The 17,302-nt window shown below is 43.9% G+C and overlaps 1 protein-coding gene across 1 annotated transcript in view; it reads left to right on the top strand.

Annotated features, from left to right (window-relative positions):
• The first annotated feature begins 309 nt into the window (after window positions 1-309).
• The window catches only part of REC114 (REC114 meiotic recombination protein), a 44,288-nt gene continuing 27,295 nt past the window's right edge, over window positions 310-17,302 (top strand). The window contains exons 1-3 of the mRNA XM_075007183.1: window positions 310-534; window positions 6,593-6,682; window positions 11,074-11,157. Of these exons, the coding sequence (XP_074863284.1) occupies window positions 310-534; window positions 6,593-6,682; window positions 11,074-11,157 (399 nt within the window). The remainder of the gene's footprint in view (window positions 535-6,592; window positions 6,683-11,073; window positions 11,158-17,302) is intronic.

Below are 17,302 nucleotides of genomic sequence, written 5' to 3'. Positions count from 1 at the left end.
CCTCCCACAGGTGCTGCTGAGGACGCCGGGCACGCCCAGGCACCGCCCCCGCGACTCCCATTGGCCGCAATTCCGGGGAGGGGCTGAGGGAGCCCTCAGGGGCGAGGACGCGACTATCTCCGCCCCCTCCTGAGGGGCGCGCTCCAGGTTTTGGGCGGGAAGGTTAGAGCGGGAAAGGAGGACGCTTCCCATTGGCTGCCCTCTACTTCTCACCTGCTGATTGAGGGCCGGTTATCGCCGGTCGCTTCTCATTGGCTCCCATCGCCCTCTCACCTCTTGCTCGGCGGCCGGCTGCCCGAGGGCACCGCAATGGCGGCTGCGGACGAGGGTGGTCGCGTCAGGTCTGACCGGGAGGTTCCGGGCCCCGCCGTGGAGCCGGCCGAGGCACTCCAGTGTCTCCCTGCGGAGCAGCCGCGCGGCGTCGGCGCCGCGCCTCCCCTCTGGAGCGCCGAGTCGTGGCCGCTCAAGCGCTACGGCCGCTTCCTCTCCCCGGGCGCCCCTGGCAGCGGGGCGGGAGGCTCGGCCTCCTGGAAGGTGAGGCCTGGCCGGGGTGCCCCGGGCGGAGCGCCCGCGTCCCCCGCTGTCTTAGCACGATCCCCCGAAGGGCCGTGCCTGCGCCCCATCCTTCTGTGGAGACAGTCCAGTCCGGACAGAGGGTGGGCGGCTGCGGCCGTCCTGCTGCCCACACAGCCAGGGTAGCGCGGTGCTGGGGCTGTGACCCCCATCGCATGGCGCCCTGCGTCTTAAGGGCCACCGCCTCAAACCACACCCCTCTGCGCCCGCCCGCCCAAAATGGGGGCCGGGGCCGGGGCGGGGGCGGTTTCAGAGCTGCTGCCTAGCTGCGCCCCAACCTGTGGCTGCGTCTCCCATGATGCTCAGGCCGGCTTGCTGATGCAGTGAGGCCTGGGCCACCTACAGCTCTTGAGGCCACTGACTGTAAGGAAATTTTAAAAAATGACACTGGAAAACAAGATAAGGACCAAAAAAGTGACCAAAAATGAATTTAATTAATTAATTAATTAATTAATGTTGACTTAGCAAATGCTTTTCTAGCCTTTTTCTGCACAAATTCACTAATTGTGGCAGGATGTGCATAAAAACAAGTTGTGAAACTCGCCAAATGTCAAATAAATCTGAGGCCCCCTTTGAGCTTGAGGCCAAATGGCGCTCTTGTCCCTACTACCACTCCACTGAATCACAGGCCTGGAAGGGACCTCAGGAGGTCATCCTGTCCAGCCCCCTGCTTCAAGCAGGATCAACCCACACTAAGTCATCCCAGCCAGGACCTTGTCCAGCCTGGACTTAAAAACCTCAAGGGATGGAGAATCCACCACCTCTCTAGGCAACGCATTCCATTGGCCTTGTTGTGCTCCCATATACAATTGCAACTAAAGTGAGAACGCTGGTCTTGCTTCAAAGGATACATCTATACAGGGACACTACGTTGAAATAGCTTATGTCGACATAGCAAAATCGAAATAAGCTATTTTGATGCATAGCGTCCACACATCCTCCAGGGCTGGTGCCATTGACTTAAGAAAGCGCTACATCGAAATGGGCCCCGCAGGGGAGCATCCACACACAAAAGCAGCGCTGATCGGAATAAGGGGGTAGGAAAGCCTGTGGACAGGGTCACAGGGCAGACTAGCGCTTCTGGGGCAACAGCAAGCTGCTCCCTTAAAGGGTCCCTCCCTGACACACTCGGACTGCACAGCATGAGGTCCACAGAGCCGACAACCAGTTGTAGACCCTGTGCACCACAGCATGGACCCCCAGCTGCAGCAGCAGCCAGACGCCCTGGGCTAAGGGCTGCTGCAAGTGGCGACCATAGAGCCCCACAGGGGCTGGACAGAGCATCTCAACCCCTCAGCTGATGGCCACCATTTCAGTGTAGCAGGACGCAGGTCGTTTATTCGTGCCCTACTTTGACGTTGAATGTCAAAGTAGGGCACTATTCCCATCTTCAGATAGGAATAGCAATTTCGACGTTTTGCCACCTAATGTCAATTTCAATGGCGAAATAGCGCATGGCGCCTGTAGATGTGACGCCTACTTCAACGTAGCCGGCTAGTGTAGACACACCCAAAGTGAAGTAAAACAGAACCTGAAACAGAGAATTGAGAAGTATATTTACCTCTTCATTCCTTGAGATAAAACATATAAGCTGTGTCTACACGTGCATGCTACTTCGAAGTAGCGGCACTAACTTCGAAATAGCGCCCGTCGTGGCTACACGCGTCGGGCGCTATTTTGAAGTTAACTTCGACGTTAGGCAGCGAGACGTCGAAGTCGCTAACCTCATGAGGGGATCGGAATAGCGCCCTACTTTGACGTTGAACGTCGAAGTAGGGACCGTGTAGACGATCTGCGTCCCGCAACGTCGAAATTGCTGGGTCCTCCCTGGCGGCCATCAGCTGGGGGGTTGAGAGATGCTCTCTCTCCAGCCCCTGCGGGGCTCTATGGTCACTGTGGGCAGCAGCCCTTAGCCCAGGGCTTCTGGCTGCTGCTGCGGCAGCTGGGGATCCATGCTGCAGGCACAGGGTCTGCAACCAGTTGTCGGCTCTGTGTATCTTGTGTTGTTTAGTGCAACTGTGTCTGGGAGGGGCCCTTTAAGGGAGCGGCTTGCTGTTGAGTCCGCCCTGTGACCTTGTCTGCAGCTGTGCCTGGCACCCTTATTTTGATGTGTGCTACTTTGGCGTGTAGACGTACCCTCGCAGCGCCTATTTCGATGTGGTGCTGTGCAACGTCGAAGTTGAACGTCGACGTTGCCAGCCCTGGAGGACGTGTAGACGTTATTCATCGAAATAGCCTATTTCGATGTTGGCTTCACGTGTAGACGTAGCCATACAGAAACCTTGAATTTGACTGATGCAGCGCTGTCCTCTCCATACAACAATATGGGGCAGCTGCCACAGGTCCTGGGGGGAATGCCCCAGCCATCCCAAGGACAGGAATGAGGAGGATTACCTGGCGCAGGGCACAGGTGGTGGGGGCAGCAGCAACAGCAACGGGATTATCTCACCCCACACTCACTATGTGGTGTGAGCAGTAGTTTCCCAGCCCACTGCAGGAGAAAGCAGGTGATCTCTGCTCCCTACTGCCTGTGGAGAAACATGGCTCAGCAGGCAGGGAGGCCATGGTGGTGTGGAGCAGGTGGCCAATTTAGCTGCACAGTGAGTATGGTGTTGGAGGGGAAGCAACCTTCCCAGCTGCTGATGCTGCCCTTCTCAGCTCACACCCTATCCCAGGTAATCACTGCCCAGGCTGCGGGGGGGGGGGGGGGGGGTGTTAGGGTGGAGCCAGGAAGGGGTGGGGCTGCCCTGTAAAGGCATGCCTGGGACACTGGCGGAGGGAGCCCTGGGCCCTGCTCCCTTGGGACAGCCCTGGCCTGATGTTAAATGTGCCCTCCAACCTTTTTGCTGCATCTTTCTGCTCTTTACATGTATTCTTAGGTAGTCCGTTACATTTGCTTTATTCCATGACTTTTGTACAGTTTATCTTTTTTATTCTGGTTTGAAAATAATTTTAATAAGAATTTTTAATGACAGAAGCTTATCCTTCTTCATTAGATGCACAAATAAGTTATTTTTTAAGGCCCTGAAGATTCAGAAGGGATTTCATTCTATTGAGGTGATTTTATACTTTAAAATATTCACTTTTAAAATAAACAGTAAAGGACATGGAATGATCGCTCTACTTAATATTTAAAATTGAATGTAATGGGACTTGTCCTTGAGAAGGAATAGAGCATTTGACAGTACAGAAATATACTGTTGCTGCTCTTAACAAATAATTTGAAATAGCCTTTTATGACTTAAAATGAAGTGTTGGGCTGGATTCTCCTTTGCCCAACTATTTTGGTAGTAGTCGTTAATACTAATACAAGGGGTATGGAAAAGGTTGGTGAATCGGAATGGTTATGATTTACACTGACTTTGCATTGGTGTAAATAAAAGCACAGAACGATTGATCAGTGGAATATATTGGGCTATGTGAAATATTAGTGGATATCTGTGCAGTAATTTATCCTTGTAGAATCTCTTGTAGCCTTAAGCAGATCTAAGATTTGGTTGTAATTTTTTGTATCATTGTTCACTTCTGTTCCACAATATGCAGTGTTTGCTGCTTTCAAGTGTGCAATGAATTAACTTAGAAGTGGCCCAAGATGTTGAATTCCACAGTACTGAGAGACACAGTGAATTAATACTTTGGAAATAACTTCATGTTGAATGGTGCTGTTAAACTTCCCCATAATCTCAAAAGATGCTTTGTGTTACATATAGTCATTAAGAATATGGGCACTGGTGTGATTTCAGAAACCAATATTTTGCTGTTTGCATACTATATAAAAGGACCATAACTTGGCAGAATTTAAGAGAAATAAGCCTTCCTTTCACATGTCTGTAAATGATTTTGAACAAAAAGAATGCCAGTGAAATGGATACTTTTTTTTTTTAATTTTAACTATCTGGAAACCCAATCAAGATCAGTAGAACTTATCATGTCTATATGGTTCATGATCTCCTAAATAGATGTGGGGAATGTAAACTATATTGTAAAGGACTATATCTGTTTTGTCATTTTTTATGGCACTGAGCAGGCTGGACAGGTCCATCTGCAGTGTGCATTCAATATTTAGCCTTGCATAAATGTTCAGTTTTATGCCTTAGAAAATGGGAGTTTACATACTAAAAGTCTCATAATTTAGCAGCAGGAAAGCAAAACCAACCCAGAAGTAGTAGGGCATTTTTGTGGTAACAAAAATAAATGCAAGAGAGGGTTCATGAAAATTTGAAGATAACAAAAGATTTGCTGGACTACCATGCCTCTCAAAAATAATAAAAAAAAAGGTTTAGAAGCCCTGACCTCTGAGAAAAGATTTAAAAATCTGTGCATATTGAGTCTTGATAATAGAAGGCTGAGGGGAGGCTTGATAATCAAAGAAGTTAGGGGCTAATGTAAATAGGATTGTAGTTGGTTGTTTTGCATGCCCACTGAAGGTAGGATAAAAAGTAACACTTCACCCTTGCTGCAGATTAGTCTTAGGTTAGATATTAAGAAAAACTTTCTGATAATAAAGATACTTAAGTACTGGAATAAACTTTCAAGGGAGGTTGTGGCATCCCTTTTATTGTGGGGTTTAAGCACAGATGCTTACAAACTTGCCTCAGCATAGAAGGCTAAACTAGATGACCTCTTGTCAACCCTTCCTTCCGTATATTTCTATGATTCCAAAATCTAGACCAGTGTTTTTAATATTATTAAATGCCTGAAAAATTAACCATACAATTTTTGAAGTATGCTACTTGCTGAAACTTTATTAAAAGAATAAAACTGGCCTATTTTCCTCTTGTGTGAAAGAAAACAAAACAAAATAAAAGTGTATATTGTATACTTTGCATGTCAGGAGATTGATAGAGCCCTGCAGATCTCTGCAGGCATCCATATATGTCAATGCAGATATCTGTGGCTCATTTTTGCAGATATGGATGTGGAAATTCTATGCCTAGAACCCTGCACATTTGTGTATAGCCTCTTTATATCCATGGGTATCTGCATCCACAGATATCACTGCAGGTATCTGTGGCTAATTTTTGTGGATACAAGTTTTGTGCAGGGCTCTAGAGATTGAGGGTTGAAGGGAAGAAGGTCAATGTGAATCTTGCTTGCTGCAGCACTGTTTATTATAGAGTTTGTCAGGACAAAAAAGGACTTGAGAATCAAATAGCGGTACAGTGAAAATTCACTTGTACTGTCTTTAACTTCTTGTATAAATGATTAAGCAGCAACCACTGTATTTAAATATCTAAATAGATCATTATCACTTTAGATTGAATTGTTCATGAAGTCATAATTGCTGCCCATTAAAATTAATAAAATATTGATATATCATTTTACCCCTTTTCAAAAGTGGTCTGTTATATCTAAAATACTGAGAACCTCTGGTTCAGATGAATACATTTCAAAGTTCACTACCTATAGTTAAAACAAAAAGCAGTCAAGTAGCACTTTAAAGACTAGCAAAATAATTTATTAGGTGAGCTTTCATGGAACAGACCCACTTCTTCCAACCAATCTGGTCTGAAGAAGTGGGTCTGTCCCATGAAAGCTAACCTAATAAGTTATTTTGCTAGTCTTTAAAGTGCTACTTGACTGCTTTTTGTTTTGATAGTATATACACTAGCACGGGATAGTATATACACTAGCACTAGTATATACACTAGCATGAGATCTCATGCATCTGATGAAGTGGCTCTTTTCCCACGAAAGCTTGTGCTCCAAAATACCTCAGTCTATAAGGTGCCACAAGACTTTTTGTTGTTCTTGTACCTATAGTTAGGTATCAAATCAATATTTTGTTGCCTGAATAAGACATCATTTTCAGAGCTAGTGAGGACTCTCAACTCCCATTGTTATCAATAAAAGTGGAGTTCTCAGTATCACTGAAACTTAAGCAGCTTACTTAGGTGCCTAATTACTTGGCACCCAAGATAAAAAACTTTGTCTTTATCTGTATGTATTATATTGGAAGTAGGGGATTCAGGTTTAATGTAGATACTTGATTGCATGCTCTCTTTCTCTCTATTTAAAGGTTTTGGAGTCAAATGAAGAATCAGGCCATCTTATTCTCACCATTGTTGTATCTGGCCATTTATTCATTTCTCAAAGACGGGCAGTACATGTAAGTTTTCACTTTCAGTTTCTCAACTCAAGATAGTATCAATCATATGAAAATTCACATGGTGGAAGAAATCCTGAATTTATCTATGTAATACCGTGCACTTTTCTTTCTGTATTAAATACTAGTATTTAACTTCCATGACTGACTAATTTAAAAACTGGTGAAACTGTGCCTTTGGTGTTACAAAGGAAGTCACTCTCAGCAATATGCTGAATATTTTCACGTGTAGCTGACCTATTTGAGTAGATCAGCAAAAATACAATTAGAAATAGTTAAATAAAATACATCCTTAATAAGAACAAAAAGCCGTCAAGTAGCACTTTAAAGACTAGCAAAATAGTTTATTAGGTGAACTTTCGTGGGACAGACCCACTTCTTCAGACCATAGCCAGACCAGAACAGACTCAAAATTTAAGACACAGAGAACCAAAAATAGTAAGCAAGGAGGACAAATCAGAAAAAGATAATCAAGGTGAGCAAATCAGAGAGTGGAGGGGTCGGGGGGGAAGATCAAGAATTAGATTGAGCCAAGTATGCAGACGAGCCCCTATAGTGACTCAGAAAGTTCCCATCACGATTTAAACCATGTGTTAATGTGCCAAATTTGAATATAAAAGTCAGCTCGTCCACTTCTCTCTCTAAAACAGAGCTATAATGTCTCTTCAGTAACACACATACCTTTGGGTCATTGACAGAATGCCCCATTCCATTAAAATGTTGACTAACTGGTTTGCGGATCTGGAGTGTTTTGATGTCTGTTTTGTGCCCGTTGACCCTTTGTCTAAGGGAGTTAGAAGTCTGTCCAATATACAAAGCATCTGGGGATTGTTGGCACATGATGGCATATATGATGTTAGTAGAGGAGCATGAGAAAGTGCCTGTGATTCTGTGAGTAACCTGGTTAGGTCCAGTGATGGTACTTCCAGAGAAGATATGTGGACAAAGCTGGCAGCGGGCTTTGTTGCAGGGAAAGGTTCTAGGACTGGTGTTCCTGGGGTATAGGCTGTGGCTGTTAGTAAGGATCCTCACGAGGTTGGGAGGTTGTCTGTAGGAGAGAACAGGCATGTCACCCAGGGCCTTCTGGAGTGTAACATCCTGATTAAGAATAGTTTGTAGGTCTTCAATAATTCGTTGCAGTGGTCTGAGTTGGGGGCTGTAGGTGATGACCAGTGGTGTTCTGTTCTTGGCTTTTTTGGGCCGATCTTGGGGTAGCTGGTCTCTGGGTATGCGTCTGGCCCTGTCGATTTGTTTTTTTACTTCTCCTGGTGGGTAATTCAGGTTTATGAATATTTGGTAAAGTTCTTGTAGTCTTTGGTCTCTGTCGGTTGGATCAGAGCAAATGTGATTGTACCTAAGAGCTTGACTGTAAACAATGGATCTAGTCACGTGTGCAGGATGGAAACTAGAAGGGTGTAGATAAGTATAGCGATCAGTAGGTTTTTGGTACAGTGTGGTACTGATCAGGCCATCCTTGATTAGTACTGTAGTGTTCAGGAAATGTATCTCTTGCATGTTGTAATCGAGGCATAAGTTGATGGTGGGGTGTAGATTGTTAAAGTCTCTGTGGAATTTTTCTAGAGCCTCTGTACCATGGGTCCAAATCATAAAGATGTCATCAATGTATCTTAAGTAAAGTGGTGGTAATAGGGGACGAGAGCTGAGGAATCGTTGTTCCAGGTCAGCCATAAATATATTAGCATATTGTGGGGCCATGCGGGTGCCCATAGCAGTTCCACTACTCTGGAGGTATAAATTGTCCCCAAAACAGAAATGATTGTGTGTGAGAACAAAGTGGCTGTGGTGGCATCAGGGATGGTGTTCCTGCTTGCTTGTAATCCGTCTTTATGTGGAATATTAGTGTAGAGAGCCTCTACATCCATTGTGGCAAGGATGGCGTTATCAGGAACTTTTCCGATGTTTTGTAATTTCCTCAGGAAGTCGGTGGTATCTCGGATATAGCTGGGAGCGTTGGTGGCATAGGGTTTGAGGAGGGAGTCCACGTAACTGGATAGTCCGGTGGTAAGGGTGCCGATACCTGAAATGATAGGGCGTCCAGGGTTTCCAGGTTTGTGGATTTTGGGAAGTAAATAGAATAATCCAGGCTGCGGCTGAGATGGTGTGTCTGAGTTAATGAGGTCCCGAGTAGCAGCAGGGAGTTCCTTCAGTAGTTGTTGTAATTTCCTTTGGAATTCCAGATTTGATATTGTTTAAGTGCCAGTGGCATTTAGAGATATTTCTCAAAGATGGGGAAGATGTATTTTTGAATGGAATGGGGTAACATGATTTAAAACATACCTGACTACCATGTGCTGATAGGTAGACTTGGAAATTGTCAGTTGATTGTGCTGTAGTATAGTGTAGTGTACAATCAGCTTGTACGATTTTCAAGATGTCGCAACAACAACAACAACAACAACAGAGAAGCTGGCATCAGAGTCTCGGCAAGAATGGGTTGTTTCCGCTTGCAGAATTTCTGTCAGGTGTCTTAAGGAATGACTATCTGGGTCTTTGCTGGGAACTGAATCAAGCATGCTCACTATATGCCAAAGGTGCACAGTGCTGAAACTGGGAAATGGAGGGAATGAGAACACCTACTGAGATTAAAGGCACGCTTGTAAGAAATAGTGTTCCAGGTAGTAATCACATCCATGTACGTTGATTCAACATGATATTTGGGAGGTAGGGGGGCAGTAGCGCCCCCGGCCCCTCAAGAACTCTGCCACTGCAGGACATTGACTCCTGCCTCCCTTGTACTACTCAGGAGTGTAAGGAATGTAGGACCCTTTATTTATGTATCTCTCTCTTTCCTGTTTCTCTAAAGCTCCCCCTGCTGCCTACCCCCAGCCACTGTGATTGAAAAGCTGCTTGACTCTTCTCTCCTCTCTCCTTCTCCTGGGCTGGCTATTCCTTGCTTTATCATCTAGGAATGCTTCAGTGTAAGAGCAGCAGAGCTAAAGAATGACCAACTGCTGGGATGTTTCCCTGCTGTCAAGAACCAAACATGCTGTCACACCACAAATATGGCTTAAATTACACTTAAAACTTTCCTTTTTTTTTTTTTTTTTTCCCCAACTCTCCAATTTTGGGTGGAATGACAGTACCCCAGGGTGGGGCATCTGTTCTTCCATTTACTTGTACTTTGCAGTTGTCTGAGAGACTCTTTCCTTTGCAATCGTCTGGGTTGGATTACCCGGTAGGGCTCAGACTGTTACACATGTTCATTCCTCAGCAGGATAACAAATGTACTTTTGAATTCCAAGGACATTTTCCCAGAACACCTTTGTTACTGGTTACTTTGCAGAAACAAAAAATCCTTTCTCTAAAAAGCCAGACATTTAATAGAATCCTAGGGCTGGAAGAGACCTCAAGAAGTCATCGCTTCATAGCTTTTGTGTCTCCTGTACTATCCTTGTCTTCCAACTGGTTAGTAATCATCAACTGTTGCTCTATTAAGATATGGTCTTCACTATGAATAAAAAGTTTGAGAACTGTGGTTCTAGTAGATTTATGCTATTTTAATAAAAGTCTATTTAAACTGAAATAGATATACTTGATTTGAGTCAACAGGCATACATTTGGTAGTGTTTCAGATCTTGTATAGCTCTCATGCTTAGCTAACTCCCTTTGTGCTGCTTTTTGCTCTCATCCTCCATCCTTGCCTGTGTTTCATATTCCTTCTCTAAATAGTCTTCTGAGCTGTTATTGCTATTTACCCTCTTTGATTTTCTTTCATCTTTTGCCTCAGAAATCCTTCATACTCCACTAAACTGTTTTTGAAGAATAAATAAAAACTTCACGTGAGATCTTGCTGTGTTTTTGAGCAATCTAATTTTATTTTCAATACATAGAGATTTCACATTAATTCTTTTGCTGATAAAGCTTTTAAAAATCAAATCTACATAATTTCAATAAGCATACAACTTCAACTTTTTCATTGCTATATCCCAAGAAGCTAATAGTCAAAGGAAGTCTGAAGGCAATAGCTGGAGATAATACATTGATCATTTCCTAGAATACAGTTTAGAGTATTTAAGGTGGTATTTAAATTTTGTTTTTTGACCTGCACAGCAGTTTACTTGAGTTCCATAGGGGAAGTCTAATGCTGGCTGTACAGCAGTCAGTGAAATATATTTGAAGTGCACAGCCGGTTTGTATGCAATATTTGTACAGCTAGTTATCAGTTTCTTAGTTTTACCACTCACTAAAAGAATGACAAACATTGTAAGATTTGTATTTGCATTCTTTTTTCTAAGAGGATTTCTTCTGCTTTAAATTCATGTTGTAAATATTTTCTTATTGATCAACTAGGATCAGTTTATTAGATTGCAAAACTGGGTCCTTCTGCTTACCGGTTTTCTGTACAAATCACCCTTTTTCTTTCTTAATTTCAGGAAGGTTTTTCATTAATTGATGCCCATAAATGGTTGAAGATAGTAAAAAGGGCAGATTGTCTGTTGTTTGGATCAAAGTTAAAAGTAAGTTGCATTGTTGTTAATGTTTCTGATATAAAAATCTGAATGTCCTGTCAGGACTTAAATATCTGCAGTTTCATTTTTTGTATTGAGGGGCAGGTGTTGGCAGCTGTCGGAGGGCGGGGCAATTTACCCACAAAAGCTCACTACCTGATAAATAAGTTTGTTAGTCTTTAAGGTACTACAGGACTGCGTATTTTTGATAAGTATCAGAGGAGTACCCAAGTTAGTCTGCATCTTCAAAAACAACAAGAAGTCCTGTCCTTATAGACTAACAGATGTTTGGAGCATAAGCTTTCTTGGACAAAGACCCGCTTTGTCAGATGCATGGCACCCCACTCATGCGTCAGACAAAGTGGGTCTTTGCCCACGAAAGCTTATGCTCCAAAATACCTTTTAGTCTGGAAGGTGCCACAGGACTTCTTGTTATTTTTTTGATTCCCTCTGGTGCACCTGACTCTGGCCATTGTCAGGAGATGGAATACTGGGTTAGATGGATCTTTGGTCTGAGTCTGTAGGGCTGTGCTTAGGTTCTTATCTGAAGTTATGAATATTAACTATTTGTATATGAAATTTGTTAATGCTGGGTAACACCCGGAGATTTGTTTGCATTCAAGCTATCAGCACTTGAATGGCCTATTCAAATAGAATGACCAATCAGCAAAGGCAATGGGCTGTGCAAAAATTTGTCCTTTAGCCAGCCTTTGAGTATAGCTGCTATGATTCAGTGAGGGTATGGAACCAGACCACATGATAATGAAGTCAGTGTTGGTACCTGCTTTTTTGCACATATCGGGCTGAGAACCTGGCTTGGAACAAAGGGAGTCTTGCCATGTGGAAAAAGCTATAAAAGTAGGAAGTGATATTATCAAAGGGCCTCACTTTCTTCACAACTCAACGCTTGAAAATACCCCAGAAGAACAAAGACTTCGAACTGGGGAAGTGCTGGTCCTAGGCAGGAAGGAAGGAAGTCTTCCATGTGAGACAATTACAACTATTTGTACTATTGAACTGGCTAAGAAACTTTGATTCAAATCCTGTGGAGTATATTAGTAGTAGATTTTGTTTGTTTATTAAGTAAACTACTTTATTTTGCTTGCTGTCACTTTAAACAGATTTTATAAATTACATGTAGATTATGCTTTATCTAAACTAGTGTGTTTTTGAATGTTTACATGGAGCACCAGGACACGTTTCAGAAGAGAAGGAATACTAACATCAGTATATTGGGTAAATTCAATCTGCATGGCTACATTCAGTTTTCCTATGTTCCTTCTGCACTTCACTTGGATGTAATGGCTTTACAACAATTGCCCTATTTCACACCAGAAATGGCTGTGCTTCACTGGTGAAGAAGATATTTCTGTGCATAGTTGGTGTATTAATTTCAGGTTTTAAAGTACTTTGGGATCCAGTGACACATTATTAAGGCCTGTCTCTCTACGTTTTTGTAAAATAAAAACACTATAGTTTCTGCAAAGTATCAAGACAGAGAGGGAGAAGCAGGAGCCCTTTGAATAGGGGAAAACTCCTTATTTCTTTTCAGAACCAGGATTTCTATTTCTCAGTAAACAGATAAACTTGCTTTCCCACTGCTGTGCTCCTTGTTTTTTATTTTGTTGCCTTTTCATTTCCTACTAAGAACATTTAATTTATTTTGCTGCTTCTCTTTTCTCCATGTTCCCAGTTACCTGCTTCACAGCTGTACAGAACCTAAAAATGATCCTCATCATAGAAACATGGAGACTAATCACTGGGATTATGTACTTTAGAAAAAGATTTATGAAAACCCATCTGTTGACATTCACACAGTTGATAATATGGCATTTCTAGTGAAATGTACCCATTTTTGAATGAAATACTATATTCTGTTTTTAAATAATGCCTTACAAGCTGTCGGGGTAGTTCAGAAACACACTCGACTACAGTTTTAATTAAGAAGTTCCTAAACTAAATTTCTCAATTTAGATGACTGGAGCATTTAAGAAAATAGGAAAAGTAAAGCAGATATATATTTTGCACCACAGGCATATTGGTCTTGAAATGATATTTCCTCAAGTCCTTGATTATATAACCATCCCAGGTTTGAAATTCCCACTGATAGTGGTAGGAAATCTGGGTAGTAGTTGCACAATTTAGCAGTACAGAAGGCACTCTTGCCTTATAAGGAGGAAGGGCACAAGAATATGAATTAGAAGAGTAGGTTGATGCTAACTGTGCAATTTAAGGCAACTCATCAAGACCTTGAACTCACTCATACACATAAAATAAGATTTATTATATCTTCCTCTGTATAAGTCCTTTGAGAGCTGTTTAAAGTTCCATGTGGTAGTATGTTAGTTGTAATTTATTCTTTACTCTAGAAGTTCACTCTTACTCATTTTTGCTTTTATTCTGTTTTGCTTCAAGCATAATTGTGCTGTATTACTGTTGTAGCTGAAGTTATGAATATTGACTATATATTTGTATTTCAAATGTGTTTACCCTGGGTAACACCCAAAGATTTATTTACATTCATGTTAACCAGCATGTTATGTGCAGCCTATTCAAATGTAATTGTCTATCAACAAAGAAAGTGGGTCATGGAGAAGGTTTATCCTCACCTAGGGATGCATCAGCCAACTTTTGAATAATTGATGCTATGACTCAGTGAAGTATGCATTGGTATGAAACCAGACCATGTGATACTGATAGTAGTTTGGAGTACCGGGGGAGTGGAAGTCACTGTGTCTCCTTGTTCCCCTGTCTGTGTAAGGACCATAAAGAATGGGACAGCCACTCCTTAATATCTGTAGTAATGAAATGTGACAAAAGTCCTATCCACTATGTTTCTCCTATCTTCAGCTCATGTTTTAGAAATAGTCTGAAGAAGGAGGAACCTGCCAGAACGTGGAGGAGGTGACCTCAGTGCTGGTACTTCTGAAGATGAGGAGAATGCTGGAGAGAAAGTTGATGATGGCAACCAAGGGATAACATTTTAGTGCCATGACTTGGTTGGTGCCTTCCTTGGTGCCGTGTTGTGCTGGATTTCCGGTGCTGACAGTGCTTGCTAGCAGTGCCAGGAATCAGCATGGTGAGGTCGATGCTAATCGTTCTGTGGCCATTGGTGGGGCCGATGACTGTAGTGGTTCAGCTGGCCCTGGTTGTAGCGGCTACGTTGGCAAGGGCCACAGTCACTGCAGGGGTAGTGCGGCAGGCTTCATATTTACAAACTGCCACCACACCGAAAGAGCTACAGGCAAAAGCCAGACAATAAAAGAAATGCAATAAAAAGAAATCATATGCCGAGATGCAGATGCAGTCCTTCGCTCTAGCAAGGACTCGCAACCAATCATACATATTCTTGCAACGTATACCCCTCCCTACAGGAGGTGGTGCTACCACCCATACCAGAGATGTTATGATATTGGTTTCTGTAGGCTGCAGTTCCAACAATCTACCAGTCCTTACAAACAGCTCCTATCTCAACAGTGGAAGACACACTGTGGACACCAAGGTGCACATAACCAATCCTCACAGTCCAACAGACAGAAAGTTTGATTGTTGGTCAAAAGTGGCAATATGGTCAATGTCACCTTCCATCTTCCACCACCAGCTAAGGCTCCTCTTCCACCAATGGGACTCCATCACTACTGACAGGTGGGTTCTGGAGATGATAAAATCTGGATACACAATTCCATTCACTTCCATCCCACCTTCCACACAACCCATCCTGTCCCTCCTCGTGGACCACTCTCATGAGAGATTGCTGCACGAGGATGTGAGCCATCTCCTAGCTATAGGAGCAGTGGAGCAAGTTCCTGATGAGTTTGGGGCAAATGCTTCAACTCCCATTACTTCCTCATGCAGAAGAAGAGCAGTGGTTGGAGACCAATACTGTACCTATGTCTGCTGAACTGCTGCATGCAGAAGCAGCAATTCAAGATGGTGACCATGACTTCGATAATCCCAGTCCTAGACCTTAACAACTGGTTTGCTACTCTCAACCTTCACGGTGCCTACTTTCACATTACTGTTCACCGGCAGTTTCTTTGATCTACTCTAGGGAAGGATCATATTCAGCACAGGGTCCTCCCATTCAGAGGCTATATGGCTCCCAGAGCATTCTCCAAGCCTCTGGCAGTGGTTGCTGCTCACCTGCGCTGACAAAGGGTCATGGTATTCCTCTATCTAGATGACTGTCTCCTGAAGGGGTCTTCACTTGTGGAGAAAGGAGCAGATGATAGATACCACAAGGGCTGTATTCCACTCTTTGGGTCTTCTTGTTACTTAGAAGTCAACCCTTCAGCCCACATAGGAACTGGAATTTATTGAGGCTTGTCTCAATGTGACTATGGCATGGGTCTACCTGCCCCTTCCCAGGTTTCAAGTTATCCAGGAGCGTATAGATGTCCTCAGGGGCAGCCCTACAGTACAGGTGGTCACATGTCTCAAACTTATGGCCCACATAGTGGCCACAACATTTGTTGTTCAGCCTGCCAGTCTCTACTTCCAATCATTGCAACTTGGGGTGGCAACAATTTACAACAGTAGACACTGCAGTCTCCACCACTCGGTGGTACCTCCACCCCCAGTTCTCTCCTCTGTCCAACAGCAGCAGAGCAGGAAAAACCTGTTTTCTGGGGTTCAGTTCCATCCCAGACAACCCTCCCAGGTACAGACACTTCCCTGCTGGGCTGGGGAGCCCACATGAGCAGTCTCTCTATTCGAGGACACTGGTCTCCTCAGGAGCGCCTCCTACACGTCACCCTGTTGGAACTCAGTCGTCCTGAGGACTTGTCAATGTTAGCAACAGCACATCCAGGGTTCCACAGTCAAAATACTAACAGACAATGTGGTGACAATGTATTATATCAACCACAAGGGAAGAGCTCACTCATTCTCCCTCTGTGCAAAGTCAGTCTGACTTTGGAACTGGTGCACTGGGAATGACATCACAATTGTGGCATCTTACGTACCTGGGCTCAACAATGTAGTTGCAGACTCATTGAGCAGATGCTTTGCACCAGATCACGAATGGGAACTCCATGATGGAGTGGTTCGTTCCTTGTTCCATCGTTGGGGCACTCCCCTTATCTATCTATTTGCCACCTGTCACAACAAGAAATGTTGCCAGTATTGCTCTGGAGTTGGAAAGGGGTGTGGCTCATTGGGGGATGCATTCTTACTTAAGTGGAAGGGCCCTCTGTTCTACGCCTTTCACCCCACAGTACTCATTCCCAAGGTACTTTACAAGGTTAGGGTGTACGGCATCACTATGATAGTAGTGGCCCCCGCTTGGGCTTGGCAACATTGGTTTCCTCTTCTACAGTGAATGTTGACATACCCCTGTTTCCGCTGCCCCTTCTGCCAGACCTTCTTACTCATAACTACAGAACTGTGCAACATCCGCAGGTGCAGATGTTATGCCTCACGGCTTGGCTCCTAATTGGTTCCATGGTTCTGAACTCATGGGCTCTGCACAAGTCAGGGACATCTTAATACACAGCAGAAGACAAACTACCAGGACTACTTACCTTTCCAAATGTCGCGGATTTGTGGTCTGGTGCTCCATGCGTCACGTTGCCCACTGTCATCTCCCCTCCAGACTATTCTGGACTATCTAGTGCAACTTAAAGATTCGGGACTGGTGCTAACTTCCCTGCGAGTGCATCTGGAGCCCATTGTGGCATTTAGAGACACGTTGACGGGTTCTGAGTATTCATGCATCTGATCACCAAAAGATTTTTTAAGGGGCTCATGAATACGCACCCCTGATGTAAACCAACTCCTCCTCCTTGGAGTCTGGATTTAGTTCTCCAGGTATTAATGAAGCCGCCTTTTGAACCACTGACTACCTCAGGTTACTTACCATGAAGGTGGCATTCCCCTTGCTATCACATCTGCACACAGAGTTAGTGAGATGCCCATGCTCACACTGGGGCCTCCGTACACTATTTTCACTAGGGACAGACTAACCCTCAGACATCACCTGGCTTTTATCCCAAAAGTTTGTTCAGACTTTCAGGTTAGTGAACCAATACTACTACCTGCTTTTTACTCCAAGCTGCATGCGTCGCTGCAGGAAATGGTGCTGCATTCTTTGGACATGTGCGGAGCACTAGCCTTTTATATAGAGCGAACCAAATCCTTGCAGAGAACAGACTGA

This window comes from Carettochelys insculpta, chromosome 12 (genome assembly GCF_033958435.1).
Source record: "Carettochelys insculpta isolate YL-2023 chromosome 12, ASM3395843v1, whole genome shotgun sequence".
Lineage (NCBI taxonomy): Eukaryota > Metazoa > Chordata > Testudines > Carettochelyidae > Carettochelys > Carettochelys insculpta.
This window is presented reverse-complemented; position numbering and strand designations above follow the sequence as displayed.